This window comes from Delphinapterus leucas, chromosome 6 (genome assembly GCF_059928025.1).
Source record: "Delphinapterus leucas isolate spDelLeu-1000000601 "Yukka" chromosome 6, BTC_Dleu_Yukka2, whole genome shotgun sequence".
Classification (NCBI taxonomy): domain Eukaryota; kingdom Metazoa; phylum Chordata; class Mammalia; order Artiodactyla; family Monodontidae; genus Delphinapterus; species Delphinapterus leucas.
Genome location: NC_143134.1, coordinates 90,995,228 through 91,018,371, shown reverse-complemented (window position 1 = coordinate 91,018,371; position 23,144 = coordinate 90,995,228). Strand labels below are relative to the sequence as shown.

The window sequence follows — 23,144 nt, the reverse complement described above, 5'->3', positions numbered from 1 at the left end:
AAATTGGAGAGCCGTTCCGTCTCCAATCTTTGTACCAGCAAAATGCATATCTTCACTCACTCACTCACACTTCAAATCCTTTCCTAAAAGCCCCTCTGAGAGGGAAATACTATCAGCTATGAGAAGAGAGCTCTGTGCCTGGGACATAGAAGGACAAAGCCTGGGAGGGAAATGCTACTGTTTGACTGCAGTATGAGTGTTTTTTGTTTTTGTTCTTTTTACAAGATAGTTTACCACTGTGCTGTTCCACTAAGAGTGGTGGGTGCAAGATCAGGAGACTGGAGTGTGAGCGCAACTCCGGGAGAGCTGAGGTGAGCAGGGCCTAGCACACTGATCGGTACACACAGGGGCTCGGAGAGTGCGGCTGGTGTATGTGCAAATGCATTTAGGCCACAAGTCAAGAGGGACATTTGGGAGTTGGAGCACATTATGAGAGGACGGCCAATAGGTAGAAAATCAAGCCGTGACTGATTTGTGGATGAGTGTCAAGAACATACGTGGTGCCACAGATACCCTAGTTTTCCTTAAGCAGCAGTCCTCAGACACTGTCCACCGTGATATGAAGGATGGCTGATGGTCCACAGATGAGCCACCTTTCCACGGGTATGTCCCAGGTGAGACAGGATTTCCTGTGGCTACTAGTGTGTGTCCATTCAGTGAAAGTACATCTACCGTAGCCCAGTTGAGTGAGGGCACAGCCTAAATGTCAGCAAATGTCCATCTGTGATTACCCATAATAAGTAATCAAATTCTTTGTGACACGCCAGCATGTCACAGTTACCCCACACCAGGCTTAAGCCCTGACTTGGAGTAATGATGTCTCCAGCAACATGATCTTGGGCAAATCTCACCGTTTCTCCGTTTCTCTGGCTGTAAAATGTGAATAATAACAGTCACTCTCTCAGAATTGTTGAGAAAAGTAAATCAGATAGTGCAGAAGAGTGGTTAGCATAGTGTCTGATACAGTGAGCACACACATTATCATCGACTACTGCTGCTGTTCTAAAATCAGATAAAGTACCTTATACCAGGAGGTTGGATACCCGGATAAGTTGGACAGGGTATGTGTTATCCCAATATATCTTAAAATTCAAAAAAGGAACACATACAAATATAAAATGAATTAAGCATGGAAAGCAAGTGTTTTCCCAATGATCCCCACAGAGAAGACCTGAGAGATTTTTGTCACCATAAAGGATTTTGATAGCAGTGAGGTGCTGGGGCACATTCTGACTTCCGAAAGGCTCAGTATTGTGATGGGAGAAACCCATGATGTTGTAACTGAGGGGAAAAGGGTTTGCAAACTCACATCTCGTTTTGAATATATCTGATAGAGGCCACTGATTCAAAGTAGGGTTTTTCACATTTTTTTCTTTTTCTTTTTTTGTATATACATGAGATAATGGATGGTCACTAAACTGGTAATCATTTCATGATGTATGTAAGTCAAGTCTTTATGCTGTACACCTTAAACTTCTACCGTGCTGTATGCCAATTATATCTCAATAAAACTGGGGGCGGGGAAAGTAGGGTTTTCAATGTCAGCACAAGAGGTATTTGGGGCTGGATGATTCCTTGTCATGTGGCTTGTTCTATGCGTTCTTGGCTGGTTAGCAGCATCTCTGTCCTCTGTCTAATGGATGCTGGTAGCACCACCCCCCTCCTAAGTTGTGACAGCCAAAATGTCTCCAAATATCGCCAGATATCCCTGGTAGGGGTGCAAAATCGCCCCTGATTGAGAACCATTTCAGTGTTAAAACTGAAGCCCATATCATTCTAATAGGGGAGTGAAGATGTTTTTAATGTATTTTAAAAATATTACTTTATGTAATATTACTTTATGTCATGTTAAAATATAGTTTCATTTATCTTTATTGAAAGCAGTTGACTTTTAAAAAACAAAAATGTGTAAGGCCTTTTCTAACAATTCTTAGCTTATTGGATTTTTAAAGTAAATACTGAGAGTATCAGCCTCATTAGTTTATTTTCATTCTATCAAATGGTGCGTCTAGTGAACTATAACGTGATTTTCAATTAAAACCAGACAGTTGTATATTTTTTAAACTCATGATTATTTATCATTGTAACTTGTTTTCAAAAACAGCATATGAACTCACATGATATACAAGAATTAACTCAAAATAAATCAAAGACCTAAATGTAAGAGCTAAAACTATAAAACTTTTGGAAGAAAACATAGGCATAAATCTCTGTGACCTGGATTAAGCAATGGTTTCTTAGATATGATACTAAAACAATAAGCAACAAAAGAAAAAAATAAATAAATTGGACTTCATCAAACTTGAAAATGTTTGTGCTTCAAAGGAAACTGTGAAGTAAAAAGACAACCCACAGTTTGGGAGAAAGTTTTTGCAAATCATATATCTGAGAAGGATCGAGTATGCAGAATACTTAAAGATCTCCTAAACTCAAAATATATAAGAAAAACAACAGAATATAAAAATGGGCAATGGATCTGAATAGACATTTCTCCAAAGAAGATATAAAAATGGCCAGTAAGCACATGAAAAGCTGCTCAACATCATTAACCATCAAGGAAACACAAATTAAACCCAGGGTGAGATACTACTTCACACCCATTAGGATGGCTATAATAAAAAAGACAAGTAAAAACAAGTGTTGGTGAGAATGTGGAGACATTGAAACACTCATACACTGCTGATGGGAATGTAAAATGGTACAGCCCCTTTGGAAAACAGTCTGGCAGTTTCTCAAAAGATTAAAAGAGTTATCATATGAGACAGCAATTCCACTCCTAGGTATATACCAAAGAGAAATAAAAGAATATGTTGACACAAAAACTTATACATGAACGTTTATAGTCATAATAGCCCAAACGTGGAAACAACTCAAATGTCTATCAAGTGACAAATGGATAAATAAAGTGTGGTATATCCATACAACAGAATACTATTTGGCAACAAAAAGAAATGAAGTACTGGTGCGTGCTACATCATAGATGAAACCTTGAAAACATCATGCTAAGTGAAAGAAGCCAGTCACAAAGGACTACATAGTGTCTGATTCCATTTATATGATATGTCCAGAGAACAGTCAGATCTGTAGAGACAGAAAGTAGATTAATGGTTGCCTAGAGCTGAGGAGGAAGGTGAGAAATGTGGAGTGACAGCTAATGGGAACAGGTTTCTTTTTGAAGTGATGAAAATGTTCTAAAATTGACTATGGTGATTGTCATATAACTCTGTGAATATACTAAGAAACACTGAATTATATACTTTAAATGGGTGAATTTTATGAATTTTACATCTCAAAAAAGGCATTATTAAAAATGGACTATGGGGCTTCCCTGGTGGCGCAGTGGTTGGGAGTCTGCCTGCCAATGCAGGGGACACGGGTTCAAGCCCTGGTCCAGGAGGATCCCACATGCCGCGGAGCAACTGAGCCCATGTGCCACAACTACTGAGCCTGCGAGCCACAACTACTGAGCCCACATGCTGCAACTGCTGAGGCCCGTGCGCCTAGAGCCCGTGCTCTTCAACAAGAGAGGCCACCGCAATGAGAAGCCCGCGTACCACAATGAAGAGCGGCCCCTGCTCGCCGCAACTAGAGAACGCCCGCGAGCAGCAACGAAGACCAAATGCAGCCAAAAATAAATAAATTAAAAATAAATAAATTTTTTAAAAATGGACTATGTTAGTGAGGGGAAAATTACAAAAATGGCCAATGCAATAAATTAAATGCCCATGGAATGCTGAGAACATAGGCTCTTCGTGTGTCAGTGGCCAAAAATGATGCTGAGATCGGGCAGGCTAGAGCTAGCCGGATTTAATATGGTGTCTTGTTTTACAGAGCAAGGTGCCATATTATGTAAATTCATCATGGAGCAGTTAAATGTATAAGAAAATGCTGCCTTGGATGACTGTTAGAACCTGAAACTGACTCTCAGACCCAGCCTACCCAGTTGGTGAGGAAAGAGTTCCCACAACCATTTTGGTGTCACCTTCGACCAGGACAGTATTTGTTGAACATGTATGTGTAGAAATGTATCTTTCATTCCTTCATTTCTTATTCGTCCAACAAACATCCATGGAGTGACTATTATGTGTCCAGGCAGTGTGCTAAGGCCAGGACCCCACCAAGGGCTCTCTAATTTGGAATAACTGAGGAGACAGAAGGTAAATGGGGGAAGCAGAGTAAAATGAGAGAAAAGTCTCAATTACAGCACGTGTGGAAAACAATGTATTGTTTTAGTTTTTAAGGTTAATCAAGATCCTAAAGTGGGGTCCACTTTACTGAATAGCAAAGAATAGTCGATAACTAGCCTCTACATTCCTGTAAAGGTCGTATACGTCCATGATGCCTGCTGGTAATTGGAACGATCTAAACTTTAAGGCACTTAAGTCTCATTCTCCTAATCTTAATGTCTGCACAGGGTAAATTTGCTGGGCACGTGCTTTCTTTATATTTAGCTCAAAGCATCAGTCTGCTCCTCCAAGACAGATATCGCTTCTGCATGAGGGGAATCTGTATTTACACACACACATCACATGGACATCTTCACTCCAAAGACCGGTGGGTTACGGGTGAGATTTGCTTTAGGAGACAGCTTTGGTACAATATATATGACTTGGTCCTTACTTACAATTGGAAATTTACTTGTGTGAGGAGGGCAGTGACTAATGCCTGGGCGATCTCCTTATTATAGCCTGACAGGAAAGTTAGTGTTAGTTTTAAGGAGGAAGAATTTCTAGACACTCTCTGATCTTAGCCTAAATATAAAATTATAGCTGTTATGCGCTTGGGAGTGGGGAGGACTGTGGCACATTGGAGCTAATTACTGCCGTGTAAGAACGTGGGTGGTGTTCTTAGATCTGCTCAACTTTAGGTGAAAGCTCTTGATTTTTAAATATTGACACATGATCCAAATATTTTAAGAACAATGTTCAGACCAAATAAAACACAGATGCAGGCCAGTCCCAGCCCATGGGCTGGCACTTTGCCACCTCTGATCTGAGGTTCCTATCAGACTAAAATTCCAGGTAGAGAAAGTCAAGATACTCATTCATTTATTCCACACATGATCACTGAAAGTCTTGTTCCTTTCAGGCTCTGGGCCAGAGGAAGAAAGAGGTTGTATACATGGGTTTTTAATTTAGAGGTTTTAAAAAAAAATTAAAAACGAATCAAAAGTTTAATATGTTCTTGGAAATAATCACAGAGGGAAAAATTAGGCAATCTCTTCCTGTAGTTCCCTACTTGTGGTTTTTTAAATGGTGACTTCCTTTTAATGTTGTAAAATTAAAACTCGGATGTGCAGCCTGACAGGTTAACATCTTAGCCTAATTTTCTCACCCAAGCTCTGGAGTCCAGCTGCCCACAGGACAATGAAAACTGACAAATCCTCAACTGCATTGTTAGGAGCTCTAACACCCTGCAAACAGGTGAAGTAAAGGCCACTGCACAATTATCACTATAATTATCTAATTATAGATAGCTGGGACTATAAGCGACTCCATCCTGGCTAGAACTACTGTGGGCTGGGTTAGAAGTACACACACAAGCAACACATACACACACATACACATACACATACAATGTATTAAAAGGATCATAGACTCCTGGCAGCTCAGAGCTGCAAAGCCCTGAGACAGCCTCTGGGCCAATTCTTTCATTTTCAGTTGGGGAAACTGAGGCAAGGGAAACTGAAGTCACTTGCCCAAAGTCACACAGCTTGTTAGCCACACAGCGAGGAAGCCTGAGCTGATATATAGGTGACACTGCACATAATTAGCTTCTCAAGGATCAGTATGATTGTCTTCAGACTAGTGGCTTAGCATATATACAACGTCCTTTAACCTGGTTCTTCACAGTGACAAAAAACAAGGAGTTTTATCACTTTTCCCCCATAAATGAACTACGTCTAAGAACAAGAGAATGTACAATGTGTCCCCCCCCCTTGGGCTGGGCTCCAGGAGTCCTGGGTTTCTGTTCTGTGACTGAACCATACACAGCCCCCTGGAAGAGGGTGGACCGCGCTCTTTATCGGGTATTGGCAGCGAGGGCCGGGGAGGGCAAGGGCCTTGCCTGAGGTCACACGTGGACCGAGAGCCCGGGCTCCTGAGTTCCAAGCCCCAGAAAGCTTTCCATCCCACCCGGCTGCCTTCCTCTAAGAACGGATCCTGGAAACCAGATGTGGCCCCGTGTGAGAACCAGGCTCCCTCTCCGGAGCGCACCTCTTTATCACACTGGTCTCCGTTTACAGGTGGAGAAACTGAGGCACGGAGGCATGGAGTTACTGTCCCGGGTAAGAGTGAAGCCCAGGAGGTAGATTTCTCAGAATTCCCACTGAGAAATTTCTCTCTCCCTCCTGCTTCAAACGACCTCAGCCTGCCCCAGATGCCCGCCCTTTCCCCCGTCCACCACAGCAGCAGCCCGAACATTGAACAGGCCAGTCAGCCATCCAGTTACCTTTTACAAGGTATTTGACCCAAATGCTTTTTTTCAAGTGGCCTTGAGGACTTTTATTTTGCAATTATCTTTCAGGTCTGATTCCCCTTGTGTAAAGCGTGGCCCTCCAGTGCCTCGCGGCCCGTCAGGAGACAGAGCGCCCGGCCTCTGCCCCATTCACCAGCAGCTTCCAGATCCCACTAGAGGTCACTCAGTGGGGCTTCAGCAGAGCTTTCTTGTCACATATGGCAGAACCTAGCCTGAGAGCACAGCACTCGTGCTTCGGTCACAGACGGGACAAGCGGGTCCAGACCTCTAATAAGCCCCCTTTCTCCATACATTCCCCACCCATCCACCCGCCCAACGCACTCTGGACCTCCTCCTCTCTTCTTGTTCTCTCCAGAAAGAGCCAGGCCTTTGCCTCAGCCACCATGACCCTGCTGCAGGACTGGTGAAGCCCAGGAGCTAGCACATCCCCCGGACAGCTTTACAGGGTATTCGTGCTGACATCCAAAGGCACCCTCGTAGCCCAAGCCCAGTAGTTGTTTGTGGTGGAACCTATCGCTCACGACGGCACACTTTGTGTCTCTCTGCTGTTCATGGCACAAGGTGAGGCCAAACCTTCCCTTCCCGGCATTCTCCTAATCCTCCTTTTCTGCCTCATGTACAAGGAAAATGTTCCACGTTCCCTGCTGTGCGGGGCACCCTGAGACAATGAATGAGTGATTGCGCTCCACAGGGGCCCAAGAGAGGGAGACACGCCCAAGTGTGAGCAGCTTACTCTACCCGGGCTTCCTGGAGGCGGTGGCTCCTGAGCTGAGTGAGTCCCAGGGCACTAGGCAGGACAGCCGGGGTAAGAGAAGAGAGGAGAGGGATGTTACCGGGGGATAGCACCGCGGAGACAGAGGCTTGGCAGGATGAGGGGGTGTGGCTCGCCAGGGGAAGGAGTCTGAGGCTGCAGGGTTTGGAAACGTCTCCATCCGAGGGGAACCGGCCTAGTTCAAGCTGTGCTGTCTCTTGCTGGGACCATCAGAGTAGCCTCAGGCTGGCCACCCTGCCTCTGGCCTCTCCATCTGCACTCCCTTCCCCTTCTATCAGCCAGACGGACCGCACCAACTGGCTCATCTGACAGGGTCACTCCCCAACACACTCACAAATGCTCAGCACCTCTACTAACCCACAGAATCATGACTAAATTCATCAGCCAGACATGGAGAGCTTTTCATGATTCGACCTCAACCTACTCCAGCCTCCCGATCTTCTCATCTTTAAGTATTCCATGTTCCAGCCACTCCAGGCTGCTCCGCATTCCGCAGCCGTGCCCCACACCCTCACCCTGCCAGGGCATTGCTCAGGCGTGCTCTGTGCCTGGAATTCCATCCCTCCTCCCCTCCCTGCATACACCCTTCAAAGCCCTTCCCTTGGGCACCCTGTCCAGCCTTTGCTGTGCTCCCGGCACTGATCTGGTGATTCTCTTTCCAAACACCCTGAGGCATCTTGCCAATTCTTATATAATGTTCCTTCTAATTTGTATTGGAGCACATTTATGTGGTATCCCTCTCCCCAGGGAGACTGAATGCCCCTCAAAGGCCAGCTGGGACGTATCCTAGTCATCTCTGAATCTCCAGCACCAAGCAGTGAGCGCTAATGTGTTCTGAATTGTCCAGAATCACACAGCACTGATGCTCCAGCAGGGAAAAGATGGTATTTCTTGGACACCCTTCAAGTCAGCATCACACCTGCTGCCCTGAGCTGTTTGCTGGGCACCCAGCTGCTGCCCCAAGCAGGTCTGGGGAAGGGGATGCATTATGAAGGGTGCTAGAGTGCGGGTGCCCACCATGGGACCAGAGTTTACTGATGGAGATTTTGGAAAATGCCAAGCTAGAGAGTAAGACCTTTGTAATGTTTCCTTTGGGGATCTGGATTTAAATTCCTAGCAACTCCTCTCACTCCTCCTCAGAACTTTTGGCAGAGCAGAACATCAGGCCATCAGACTGGCAAACCCGTAGTGACAGACTTCAAATTGTCACCAATATCATATCTCCCCTTCTCCAGTAATAAAAGCACTCCACCCTTAGCTGAGCACATGGCCACTTAGATTAAGGACTACTTTTCCCAGGCTCCCTTGCAGCTAGGTTGGGTCATGGTATGAGAACTGTCCAGTGGCAACTTCCAGTAACTTTCCTTAAAAGGTACTTGAAAAATGGCTTTTCTCCTTTTCTCCACCCCCACCCCTTTTCTTCTATTCTAATGCCTGGAATGCAGCTATCCTGGCCACCACCTTGGATCATGAGGATGGGGGCTACACCTTAGTGATGGCAAGGACGTGAGCTGAATGGAACCTGGGACTCTGGGATGTTTGGGGAGCTAAGCTCCCTACCTGCCCTAGACTGCCCACCTCTGGACTTTTATGAGATGAATAAACCACTGCTTACATCATGTTATTTTGAATCTCTATTACTTACAGCTAAACTGCATTCTAACTGACAGCCTGGGTTCTCATCCCAGGGCTTTGAGGCCACAAACAGGGCACTGGTGCTCTCTGACTTTGAATTTCCTTTCTGTAAGATGGTCAAGATCTCCTTTAGCTTGAAACCTCAGAATAAAGCCTTGAACTCTATCTTAGAAACAGATTATGACAATCAGTTTTATCACCACAGGGCATAATTGTTCACTTTCATTCCACTGAACAGACACTGCATTATGGGGAGACTCTGTCAGGGCAGCTGCATCTGGTTGTGCAAGTTGTACACTGGCACAACTCCAAGGGCATTATATGTTCTCTGGTTTATGTGAACAGTGGTTGCTGGAGTTGTGCAGTGCAAAACTTGCACAACTGTACCTGTGGTGCTACAATGTGGCTCTAAATTGCAAGAACCCTAGATTCTAGTGGGCAAATCATATATTCAGGTTCAACAAACATTTATTAAACACCTATTATGTGCCAGGCACTGGGCTAGGTACTTTTCATCTATCTACCTACCTATCTATCTATCTATCTATCTAAAAATCTGTCATGTGAACAGAGTCAGAATTGGAAACTGGGAGACCTATAGTCCAATCAAATGCCAAAACTTGGTTTTGTCTGTATATTTGAATGAGCTGCCAACATTTTCAAATAGGAAACTTGCACATAAAAATTCAGATTTCCAGGCTCTCTCTTTTTAAAATTTTTTTAAAATAAATTATTTTATTTATTTTTGGCTGCATTGGGTCTTCGTTGCTGTGCACGGGCTTCCTCTAGTTGTGGTGAGTGGGGGCTACTCTTTGCTGCAGTGTGCGGGCTTCTCATTGCGGTGGCTTCTCTTGTTGCAGAATACAGGCTCTAGGCGCACGGGCTTCAGTAGTTGTGGTACGAGGCTCAGTAGCTGTGGCTCGCGGGCTCTAGAGTGCAGGCTCAATAGTTGTGGCACACGGGCTTAGTTGCTCTGCGGCACGTGGGATCTTCCTGGGCCAGGGTTCAAACCCAAGACCCCTAAGTTGGCAGGTGGATTCTCAACCACTGTGCCACCAGGGAAGCCCTCCAGCCTCTCTTGAAAAATTAGATGACGTGGCAATATTGGGCAACAATTGGTGGAGTGGAACAGCAAGTGCCCTTTAGTCAAACACAAACTCTCCCATTTGCCTCAGTCCCCACCACTCCCTCCTGTCTCTGACACAGAGGCCAAGAAACAGTTAACATTTATCACTGGCTCTGTTGTTGCTTTTCTTCTTGGAAGGTAAAGTGGTAAGTGAAAAATTTCTTTCTTATGTCCACATCTCTTTCAAGAGTGGAAAAGTAAAAGATGACCCAAAATGGCCACGTGCCTCACGAAAATTGGTCCATCTTCCTCCCTTCGTTATATTACCTACCTGATGTTGTGGGTGCTGGTTTGCTGCCTCTCAGGTAGAAGGTGTGGCAGTGGGAGAGATGGGGAAGAAACTGGGGGGCGGGTGGGAAGAGAGGGTTAAAACTTTATCTATGGTAATTCTTTTTTTTCTTTTTAAGGGTGATCTGAATCAAGTAAGGCAACATTTTTACATTTGTTAAGTTTGGATAGTGGAAACATAGGTGTTATTTCCTATTAAAAATGTCAAAGTCAAAAAGGTGCTGTGCTGGGGGCTTGGAGGGGGAGGGTCAGGAAGGCTTCCCAAGGGAGAGGTGGGGAGGTTGGGCCTTGAGAAATGGGAGGATTCTGACTTGAGAATGAAGGGCTCCAGATCCAAGAGGTCCCCCAGCAGCAGAGGCAGGGAGGAGACGATGGCAGGGCAGGGAGGAGGGCATTCTGGGGAGGCTGGAGGCCGGTCTTGGGGAAGGCAGTGGGGTGGAGAGGTGGTCACGGGGCCAGAAGACAGATGGTGGGATGGGGACACACTGACACCTGGCCTCACTCGCCCTCACTCCACCAGGCCCATCCTTGGCTCTGTGCACGGCCGGCAGTGTTTCTAAGGATGTGTGCCTATTTTTAGAGCAGAGATTTATTTCTTTCCATTTCAACTGTTTACTTCTGTCCTGGGCTTGTGAATCTGCTGGTTTGTGCTACAAGGGAGAACCACAGCCCTGTGGACCAAACGTGGCTGCTTCCTGCACAGCCAAGAGCATCCTCTGGTTTATAGGATAACATTTGGGCCATGAATATGGAGGATTTTATGATTTTGTAGAGTCGGGTGGGAAGCCATGCAGTGTGACAGGAAGTCCCAGGATTTTGTCCTGGTGCTGTGGCTTACTTGCTGTGTGACCTTGAACAAGTCCCTTCCCTTCTCTGGGTTTCAGGGGGGTTTTTTTGTTGTTGTTGTATTGATTTTTCATCACTAAAGTGGGGATAGTACTGCTTACCTCAAAGGGTTGGTATGAGGATTTGATGAAATACATAAAGCACTGGGTGAATGACATGTGTAGCAGGGACTCTGTAAATCAGGGATTCTTTATCTGTGCCGTGTTTGTATATACAGGGATAGGGGTGGGGCTTAGATCATGTCTAAGCGTTCCTCTAACTCTGAGATTCTACAGTCCTAGGTTTTCTCCTCCATCATTTCTCCCTGCAGTTCATGGTCCCTTGGTCTCAGAGCTTTTGACACATTTTGGGCTGAGGGAGACAGGTCTACCTGAATGCAGTCTGTCACCTACCAGCTATGTGATTCTGGGCATCCATTTCCTTTTCTTAAAATGATTTCAACCCCAACCTATGAGGATCAGTCTCATAGGATCCTCGTGGAGGTTTTTTGAGATGATGCCCATAAAACAGCATAGCACCTGGCATGTAAGACAACCTCAACAGAGAAATAACTGTAGTTTTAAAATTATTATTATTATTATTTCAGGCCTTGCAGGGGCCTGTTGTTTTCCATTGTTGTTTCTATAGTTGTAATGTGTCACAGACTCCCACTAGCAGACTTCAAAATCAACTTGTAAAACCCAATTTCTTTGTAAGTTTGGGGTTATCTCTACCATCTTCTCTTGTGTAAATATTTTGACCCTTTTACTGAGACACTAAAAAATATTACTCCTTTTCCTCAACGCCTCATTAACAAGTAACATTTATAGTGAAATTCTTTGTGCTGGTGGTTTCTTTCTTTTTTTAAGATTTATATTTATGGTGAAAATAACATAACAACTCCAAGAGAAACTGAATTAGAAAAAAGTAATTTGCTGGTAATTCCCCAGCTTTGTTCTCCAAGTTGCCTTCCAGGTCCTCCCACACACACTCACAGGAGGTGGTAGTTAACAGCACAGGCTACTGGGTCTGACGCTCTGGGCTGGAATCCCAGCTCCTGGGCAGGCTACTTCATCCCTCTAAGCCTCAGTTTCCCCATCTTTAAAATGGAGCTGATAACCAAACCTCTCAGAGGACTAAAGAAGATAATCCATGCAGGGCTTTGTCCCAGTAAATGTCAACTATCTATTGATGTTATAAGAGCTCACACACTGTACCCTGCCCAAGTCACAGTGTGACTTGTCATTCTCAAACATCGCTGTACATTGACCGTTTTCCCTGTTGCCTGGTACAAAGGCAATCTGAACCGAGGAGCTGGCTCAGCTTCAGAGCAGCATGCACTTAACTCCAGAGAGACAAGAAAGGGCAGATCCCCTTGGGGAATCAGTCAACAGCAGATACTTTTAGCACATGGAGCATTCCTCTCCCGTGGGAGTCCAAGTGCAACAATCTCACGATAAGCTTGAGTTTTTCCAGGACGCAGACTAAGAGAGAGAAAGTTTGGGGTACTTTTTTTTTTTTTTTTTACTGTGCCCAAGTTTGGAGTCTTCTGCTGCAAACAAAGCAGCTTTCCAACTCTGTGTACTCTACTGTGTCACATGACATGGGGGCTTAACAACTGCATCACTGAAAACATAACCTCCTGAGACATTACCTGTTAGCTGAATTCAGGTCATAAGATTGCCAGGAACTGCTCATAAAATCAGAGACAGTTAGAGCTGGAGGGGGTGTCAGAGGGCATCTAGGCCCACTGTGTCCATTTTGCAGATAGGGAAACTGAGATCCAAAGAGGGAAAAGCACTTGCCAAAGTTGGGGGCAGAGCCAAGATTGAATAAGGACCTCTGCATCTCAGACTGTTTCTAGGAAGAAAAGGGGATAATTTCTCATACACCACCTTCCCCAACTACAAAACCAGGGCACATCCGTGGCTCAAACTATCTTCCTGAAGACTCCAGTGAAGCCTTATAGCGGTGTGACTAAGACGTGAACTTTTAGAGCCGTGTCATGGCTCTGCCACTGCCTCATTTCAGTTTCCTGGACAAGTTACTTCACCTCTCAGTTTTCTCATCCGTAAAATGGGCAGGATAACAGTGCCTGCACCATAGGATTAGGATGACGGTTGAATGGATTCATATTTTCAAAGTGCCTAGAACAGCGTCTGCACATAAAAAGTGCCATATAAGCACTTGTTAAACCAGAATTAAAACAGGAGGAGTACAGGGTATAAGAGAGAGGGCAGCGGTCCTGGGCTGGTTCTGCTCGGGCCTGTGACCACAGCAAGTCCCTTCCCCTCTCTGGGCTCAGTTTCTGCTCTGTAAGTTGGGTGGCTGGACACCTGCCGGTCTCTGCATCCCCTCCCGGCCAGAGGCTCGGAGGCCCCTCCTGGTCTGCATACCTTTGACCTCTCCCTGTGCTGTGATTTCAGAACATGGGCTGAGGGCAGGTGAAACTCGAGCTGGAATGTCTGTGCTCTCAGAAAGAATGGAGCCCCACTAGATCTTTTCAAAACTCCCATCCTGACTTGCAAATCAGGTAACAGAGACATCTCAGTGAAGGGCTAATTGTTAGATGGGGACAAAAACCCCGCTGGTCTCCGTTATCTCCTATCCTTGCTCTGATTTCTCTTCTCTTTTTCTTGAACTTAGAGAGAAAGGGGGCTTTGAAAATGCCCATTTGAAGCCACAATGCTACGAGGATCACAGGTCTCGGATTGCCCAACCCTACTCTGAAATTCAAGTGCACTTGTACCTTCCTCCTGCCAGAGGGGGAGGTGCCACACTTTGGAGCCTGTGTGAAATCTGAGTCTCCATGCCCTGGTCCTGTGACGCCGAGCAAGTCAGTCAGCTCTCTGCACCTCACCGGCTTCTCCAGCCCTCCAGTGTTCACACGCATACCTTCCTGTTAATCACCAGTGAGAAGGGCTCAGGGCAGCTGGCTGTGTGACGGTACAGAGGCCCTGGGAATCTGCTGCTAGGGCCAGACACCCTGTTATTAGGGGTGAGGTCATTTGCCAGTTTAGAAGTGAAATGGAGCTCCTAGCTGGGGCTCAAGCAGTCCTTAGGGGCTCCAGCAGTCCTTAGGGGCTCCACTCCCGGTTCTGAGAGGGCTCCTCCATCTGCCCCCTTCCCACTCCCAGGTCTGTTGCCTGGCTCTGACCCTTGTCATCACCTACCCAATTTGTAGCCACAGCCTAATCTAAACTCACCCCCATCCAGCGGCTCAGGGCAACTCCAACAGCCCCAAGGCCAGAAGCAGCAGGCTCTGGGGGCTCCTGGGAGTCTGTGCTTCACCCTGAAAACAGCAAAGATTCTGCAAGATGGCAGAAGGGTTGTGGAGAGGGACATGGGAGCCCTTCCACCTCTCACCCATCTCCCCAGCCTCTCCTCCAGTCCATCTGTCCTTAGTCAGCAAGTCCACTGACTCTCTGCCTTCGGGACTCCCTGGGCCTGCTGAGAAAAGTCCAAACTCTTTAGTCTTCCTTGCACCCCTCTGCCCCCATATCTAGCCCAAACCCCCTTCCAGGCTCAGCGAGCCCTCCACAGAAACCACGCCTAAACTCCCCATCCCCAATTACTTGCTGTACATGAGCCTTTGCTTGTGACCTTCACTCAGCATAGAATTCTTTGTTTTTATTCTTGACTTTGAAAAATCCAGGACCCAGTCCCAGTATCACCTATTCTGTGAAGCCTCCCACCAAAAAGAATTAATCCTCTCCCTGAGTGCCCCCACTTAGGACACGGTTTATTATGCCCGCTCCCCACTGGATGGAGGGCCTGAAGGGCAGAATCCCCGCTAGGCTCCCCTGCTGGTGGCCGCACAGGGGTCGGCGCATGGCAGGTAATGAGTCATGTTTACCGAATTGACTAGAAGTAGCTACATCCTCCTTTAGTTCTCACTTTTTAAAACTATCTACTCTTGCAACTCTGTACAACGGTGACCCAGGATGGAATTAGAGCAGAATAACTTTATAGCACTAGAGCTGGAAGCTTGGCTGTTTCTTCCCTACATCACTCGTTTTTATGGAAACCCAGGCTCATGGAAAGCGATGGTGCAGGGGAAGGAGGAACCCAAGGCTCTCCCACCAACGCTGTCTTCTAATCAACCCCAGCAGCCTCACTTCAGGGACCGTCTCCTCCTGGCGGGGTCAGGGGTTGGGGGCAGCAGGGGTCGTGAATAGCAAGATGAGAGCACATTGCTGGAGGGACTTGTCACTCTGTGTGGCCTAGGGCCCAGCACCCCTAAACAAGGATTCTGGGTTATCTAGAAAGAAGACATTTAATCAAACCCGGAGATAAGACCAGGTCATAAGCTCATGGAAGCTTAGCTTTGAATGGGACCAACCAACTCCATTATTTCATGGATGGCGACACGGAAGCTTAGGGACGGACAGCAACTGGCGCAAGGTCACACGAATATAAGAGACAGGGCCAGGGTTGCACCTGGGACACCTAACCTCTAGTCCTGCATATTCCCTGCTAACCTACATTCCCCCTACACTAGCTGCAATTACTTGAGGGTTAATGAAATGGTAGTGTTTTCTTGTATGGATCACTGTTAAACTAGGGTTGAGCAGTGACAGGTTTTTTTAAAAAAGGCATGAAATATCCCATTTTTAATTTAAAAATATATCAAATGGGAAATTCACTTAATTCAGTAACATTCATTCTCTCCCTTCTCTGAGCTGGGCATTGGCCGGGGTACCTGAAATAGCCACCTCCCTCAGCTCTGCTGACAGCTCCATGGTGACCGGCCAAACCACAGACATGGCCAGGGAGCCTCCTGCCTTGTGATGCCGTAACCTCACTGAAGAGGCAAATTCTGAGTATTAAACACACTTATATGTGCTACCTGACACATATTCCCCACCATCCTGTGGCAGCTGGCTTGACAGAACGCTGGACTTGGCTTTTGCAGGCTCAGTTGCAGTACAGCTAGGTGGTAATACCCTGCAGGACCGGGGCAAGTGTCTCTAGGAGCCTGTACATGCTCTGAATCAGAGTCCAATATATGGCGCTTCTCCTCCCGGCCAGGATTCACGGGTCCAGAAAATGGGAGTAGCACCGCTCACTATTACCAGTGGTCCCCCTAGTGACCCACTGGCAAAAGTTGTGCATCCTGTTCCTGTGACCTGATGCTCTGCTGGCCTCAAGGTCTTAGTTAGTTCCAAAGGGAGGAATGCTTCCACTAGGAGACACAGCAGTGATTGCATTGGATTGGAGGTTAAGACTGCCACTTTGGGCTCCTTATGCCTCTGAATGAACAGGCAGAGAGGGAGTTTCTGTACCGGCTGGGGTGATTGGTCCTGGTTACCAAGGGTAAATCAGACTGCTTCTCCACAAGGGAGGTAAAGAAGAGTATGTCTGTAATACAGGAGATTCCTTAGGGCTTTCTTAGTATTGCCAGGACCTGTGATTAGAGTCAATGGAAAACTATAACAACTCAATCCAGGCAGGACTACTAATGGTCCAGGCCCTTCGGAACTAGGTTCACTCCGCCAGGCAAAGAACCACACCCAGCTGAGGCTGTGGTTGCTGAAGGTGAGGGAAGTACAGAATGGACAGTGGAAGAAGGTAGTTATAAATACCAGCTGTGACCACATGACCAGTTAGAGAAACGAGGACAGTGTGGTCAGGAGTATTTCCTCTGTATTTTTTTATGAACATGTTTGTGTATGTGTGAGTCTATGTATGTGTATTAAGTAAATATCTTTGTTTTCTTCCCTCTCTTATTCTCTTAACGTGAAACACAAGATGTATTGGTTTTGTATGGTGGTATCTAAGTACTGTTAATTTTACATCATAGTATTAAATTATGGGAGATCGAGGAGAAAAGTAAACACTGCTCAAGGACTTTACCTCTTCTTCTGGCAGGTTATACACAGGGTAGTTGTATCATGTTAGGCAGAATTATGACCTTGTTATTGTCTTTATTTGGAGATGAATATGGTTTAAGGAGATGTGTATGGGTGCCAAGTTGACTAGCAGTGGACTTGGGATGGTTAATTTTATGTCTCAACTTGACAGGGCCATGGGGGGCCCAGATGTTTAGACAATTATTCTGGGTATGTCTGTAAGGGGGTTTCTAGATGAGATTAACATTTGAATTGGTAGACTGAGTAAAGCAGATTGTCCTCCCTAAGGTGGGTGGGCCCCACCCAATCAGTTGAAGGTCTGAATACATGTAGAACAAAAAAGCTGATCCTCCTACCAGCAAAGGGGGAATTTCCTTCTGCCTGATTACTCTGAGCTGGGTAATTGCTTTTGTGTTTTGTTTTTTTTTCTTGCCTTTGGACTTGAACTGAAAGCACTGGCTCTTCCTGGGTCTGGAGCCTGCCAGTTATTTGACTGAAACAATACCATCAGCTTTCCTGGTTCCCAGGCCTTTGAACTCAGGCTAGAACTACACTCCCAGCTGTCCTGGGTCTCCAGCTTGCCAACTGCAGATCTTGGAACTTGTCAACCTCAATAATCATGTGAGCCAATTACTTATAATAAATTTCTTTATACATACATATATATATATATATATATATATACAATCTCCTACCTCCTAATGGTTCTGTTTCTCTAGAGAACCCTGACTAATATAATACACACTCACACATGCACCTGCAAAGGCAATGTTACTCCAATGTTATTGTCACAGTGGGAAAGGGGAAGTGGTACTTCAGGAAGTCGGCCTACCCCTCCCCTAGGTGGTAATGGCTGCTGTCCTTGCAACTGTGACAACGTGTCCCCTTTAGTGCCTACTCACATCAGGGTCCAGCTCATCCAGCTCATTTTCCAGGGTCCTCAGCTCTTCTTCTGTAAGGGCTCCAAGGATTTCATCTTCATCCAGGTCACGGTATTTCTCTAGTTCTCGTCTGTACGACATCGTAGAAGAACTTTCTGTTCCCATCTATGACCTACCAGAAAGAGAAAAATCTTAGAAAGACCCTTCTTGGATTTGCTCTCAGAGCAAATAGATGCTTGTCACTCACATGGAGCCCTGGGCATGTTTTATGAATTGTCAAGATAATAATTACTATACTGGAATCCTGTATTAGGTTGGACTAATTATCTCATAAACCTTGCAAGGTAAAAGTCCTGAGGGCTTGCAATTTAACGACTTGTAATTGTTGTAATTGGCATGGCCGTTAGTTACAAGTAATAGGTGATTATAAATGGCTTACGAGTGCCTGAAAACTATTTTATTCCTCAAATAGTTCGAAAATTTTCTGTACAACCCTCCACCCTTCACCCCACACCCTGATGGAAAACATGAACGATGGAAATTCTGCCAAGGCTGATCTTAAAAGCAGGGGAAGTGTCAGTGGTTAATTAAGCACCTGCTGCACGCAGGCCCTTCCCCTACAGCATCTCATTCAGTCCTCACAAGAAGCAATGACGGTAACAGCTAACTTTTACTACCACAGGCCAAGCTGGGCGTTAAGTAGTTCCCAAGGACGTTCTAATTTAACCCCTGAGGTTTTTACCCCGTCTTGCATTTACCCCGTCTTGCAGATGAGAAGGCTGAGTGACTCACACAAATCACACTACCAAGAGGGGACAGGACCACCATTTGAACCCCAGTCTGCTGGCTTTCCAAGCCCACGTGGCTCTAGCCATTGTATCAGGCACCTTTTCATAGAGTCACCTAACTTCATGGCCAGAAGGAGATCGCCTGGTCCAGACCTCTCACTTCACCCCCCAGGGAGCTGGCTCAGAGGGAGGAAGTGATTGATCGAGGGGGTGGGAGTCCAGGTCTGCCGCTTCCCAGCTGCTCTCCTTGCGAGAGAAGGCTACTGCATATTCTCTGTGGCACAGATGACACCTAACACCTGTGTTTGTATCCTGTCTCTGCTACTTCCATAACCATGACACTTTCACACCTGAGAACTCATTCAATACTGATGCCACATCCTGTAAATTGAATTTTTTAACTAACACCTTTTTATCAACAAAGAAACTGAGGGATGACCTAGGGCTTGACTCAGAACCCCTGTCACCGGACCCAGTGCTCCCCACTACACCACACTGCCTGTCACCTAACCTGGGAGACACAATGGGGCCCTAAGCCCTTCTGTCCCCCAGCTTGGCTGGAACTGTCTGATAACATGACAAGCCCAGCTCACACATCACCTCCTCTGTGAAGCCTCAGTGTCCCCTCTCTGAGCAAAGTTCATCACGGCCACAGCACTGTACCCACACCTCTGCAAGCAGCTCGCACGTCTGCCTCCTGCGGCTTCCTCATGGGCAGGGCCTGGGTTTGCTCCACCCCACTCTCCCGAGGGCCTGACTCAGGCCTGTGCACACAGCAGGAAGTCTTTCACTGAAATGAACCCAATTCCAGTTCTCACCTGCCATTGGTGGTCCAATCAGACCACCTTGAGGACATTCTGGGCTCTTCTCTTGGAAGATGGACAGTGTCAGCTTGCTGCAGGAGCTGCTAGCATCTCTGTGTCTAAGGCAGTTCCCACCTGTCCTGCAGCCTACGTGAGCTGAGCTCTCAGCTTTTGTTTCTGAGGCTGACAGGCTAAAGGGTGAGGCAGCAGCTCAGAGCATTTGTTAATGCTGCAGAATAAATGTGTTATTATGTATAGAGTTGATGTTATGGGTGGAACTGTGTCCCCTCCAAATTCATATAAGTTCTAACCCCCTGTACCTCAGTAACCTAGAACCACATTCCAAGTAAGAATGTGACAGTTACTTGGAAAGAGGGTTGTTGCAGATGTAATTAGTTTAGATGTGGTCATGCCAGAGGAGGGGTCCCTAATCCAATAGGACTGATGTCCTTATAAAGAAGGGAAATTTACACAGGCACACAGGAAGAACACCATGTGAAGATGAAGGTAGAGATGGGGGTGATGCTTCTGCAAGCCAAGGAATACCAGAGATTACCAGCAAACCACCAGGAGCTGGAGTAGAGGCCTGGAACAGACCCTCACAGCCCTTGGAAGGAACCAACCCTACCAATACCTGGATCTTGGACATCTAGCCTCCAGAACTTTGAGACAAAAATCTCTGCTGTTTGGGGCTTCCCTGGTGGCGCAGTGGTTGAGAGTCTGCCTGCCGATGCAGGGGACACGGGTTCGTGCTCCGGTCCGGGAAGATCCCCCATGCCGCGGAGCGGCTGGGCCCGTGAGCCGTGGCCGCTGAGCCTGCGCATCCAGAGCCTGTGCTCTGCAACGGGAGAGGCCACAGCAGTGAGAGGCCCGCGTACCGTTAAAAAAAAAAAAAAAGTCTCTGCTGTTTAAGCCACTCAGTGTGTGGTACTTTGTCACGGCAGCTGTACCAAACTAATACAATCAATATCACCTTCCTCACAGTGTTTTGTGGTTTTAGGCTCCAATGGAAACAAACACAAACAAAACCCGTGGCTCATCTGTGAAATGACTGATGGAATTTTCCAGAGTAGAGAGAAACAAAACCTAGGAAAAGATAACCAACTTATCAATCAAAAAGCTGGGATTAATTGTTAATTTGAAACAAAGTAATTAAAAATAAACAAAAACCAAAGTTGACTAGGCTACCGAAAAAGCCTCCATTTCAGAAAGAGAGTAGAGATACGTGTTATTAATATAAGTTTGTGCATGTGTGGGCCTCTTTGTAGGAGAAATCCGAGTGTGTGACAGCTGGCTTGATAAGAAAGGTCTTGCTTCCCAAATACAGAAAAGGCCAGTGCCATCCTTTTCTCTAAGAATGGCTCAGCTTGGTCTGACGTCTTCCTTTGACCAGACCCCAAGAATGCAATGTTCAGACCATAAATGGCCCCCCCACCCCGGCTTGATTCATTTCTATTTACTTCCAAAGAAAGCACGAGCAGCTGACGATGCTCTGGTATAGATGGAAAAAAGCCTTCCTGATGCCTCTCAGAGAATAACCTAATTTGGATTTTCCTGAGTGGAGCCGGGAGAGGCCCTGTGGTCTCCATCCCAGGGCCAAGAGGACCCTAGTAAGGGCTCGGAGGCTTCCAGAATCAACTCACAGACACACCTCCGAATTAGCATCTCTCAGATGGGCCGCAAAACACGCTTCTGGTGCTCAAACAGGTCTTGGGTTGTACCAAGTTGCACAGGGCTCTCTACTCTGCCTGACTTCTCAAAACCCTTGGTCTGCTTTCCCACAACGGATGTCAGTCACCAAGACAGGGAGGATACAAGCAGAACTTCCCTGTCCTTTGGACCATGAACCCATGTCTCTGAGAAACTGCTCCTGGAATTGGAATCTCATGGAACGTTTGGAAAACACAGCCTTAGATTCACCTCTGGGTCATATGGGGAGCCATTCAGACTTACACAAGAAGGGGCTGGGGGACAGAACCAGCTGGGACAGGTTTGGAACCCTAGGAGCTTCCCATGCTTGTTACCTTGGCCGGTTGACTCATTTTTCCTAGATGGTTTGCACTAAAACCCTTAGAAAGAGTCATGGACAGACCCTGGAGAAAGGGACAAGCCAGTACAAGGGAACAGGGGAGAGAGGAATCCATGTCAAAGCCACCCGGGGAAAAAAGGAGCTGGGAATGAGCAAGAAGAGAGGGGTAGGTGGCAACTATGGGGCCTGCTGGAGGGGGGGTGGGGCTGGGTAGCAGGCTACCTTCAGAGATGCCACCCCAAGGGATGCGATCATTACATTTCCTGAAGAAGTCTCCATCTTTGCGCACACAGGAAAGTTAATGTTCCGCTTACACACTCCACGGTGCCGATGAATTTAAAACTCCTATTTCAAAGGATTTAAAAGGCCCTTTCTAATGTCAAGTGTCCTGTGAATATTACAGAGTGATGAGGCATCACATTAAATAAGCTGAGAGGAACGGAGAACTCCTAAGGTAAACTATGAAGCTGTCAGCTTCAAGCCACACTCATCTACTTGGCTCCCAGGGACAGTTTCTCTAAGGTGAGATTCTTCCCCTATGGTCAGTGATGTGGAAGAACTGGAGGTGGGGGACAGACAGGGCAGGAGGGAGGTGAAAACACCACGTTAATAGAGCCCACTGCAAGCTCGGCTTTAAAAGATGGCTTGGGGGAACTCCCTGGCAGTCCAGTGGTTAGGACTCCATGCTCTCTCTGCCAAGGGCCTGGGTTCAAGCCCTGGTCGGAGAACTAAGATCCCAGAAGCTGCATGGCACGGCCAAAAGAAGAGGAAAAAAAAAAAAAAAAAAAAAAGATGGTTTGGAAGAGATGGTATTTTATAGCTGTTAGTAAAAGGCCCCTGTTTCCTCGTAAAAGAGGTGTCACAGATGGACACAGACCTGAGATTCAGAGGACTTTGGCTGGTGTGCCAGTTGTGGTGGTAACTCCCTGGGTGACCCTCACTGAATCCCTCCCCTCCTCTGGGCCTCTGTTTGCTCATCTGTAAAATAAGCATAAATGGACCCGGAAATTCTGCTTGTAACCTATCCCCCTGGGTGGTCTTTAAACTGTGCTCAGGGGAGAGCTCAGGCTCTGAGAAAGCTCTTCCAGAGCCCCTTCAGGGGGTTAAATAGGAGAGGCTAAGCAAGAGGGCTCACCCCCTGTACTGTCTGATTTATGGAGGGTTCCACATAAGGTTTCTCTTGAAGAAAGGATTCAGCTGCTAAAATAAAAAGTTGAAAATCACGTCCAGCCTGGGGCTGGGGCGTGGTCAACGCCGGCTCCACAAATATTAGCCACATTATTATGAGGCTGCGGCAGCCACTGCTACTGCTGGGGCCGCTGCCTCTCCGCCCCCTCCCCTGCTCCCCCCACACTATCATCTGTCTGTAATGTTCGCCAGGTAAGGACATGCGTCTTGTCCTCATGGCCCCAGTGCCTAGTCCTGTGCTTGGTAAAGGTGTTAGGAGGGCATGAGCACGTTTGGGCTTTGCTCTAGTGTCCTTGCAACTTGGGGCAAGTCCCTTCTCTTCTCAGGTCCTCTGTTTCCCCTTCTTTAATGTGGAAAAATCTGGGAGGGCTGGGAACCCAAGAGGGGAGGGATGGGCAGGAAGGGGTGATGAGGCTGCCCAAGGCAGAACCGCGCCGCTGCTGCCTGCTTTACAAATTGGGTCCTGAGTAAGAGCTGGTG

General features: G+C 46.8%; 1 protein-coding gene across 1 annotated transcript in view; it reads right to left on the bottom strand.

Annotated features, from left to right (window-relative positions):
* The window catches only part of TMOD1 (tropomodulin 1), an 86,079-nt gene that overhangs the window by 41,906 nt on the left and 21,029 nt on the right, over positions 1-23,144 (bottom strand). The window contains exon 2 of the mRNA XM_022600063.3: positions 17,878-18,028. Coding sequence (XP_022455771.1) covers positions 17,878-18,021 — 144 coding nt within the window. The 5' untranslated portion in view covers positions 18,022-18,028. The remainder of the gene's footprint in view (positions 1-17,877; positions 18,029-23,144) is intronic.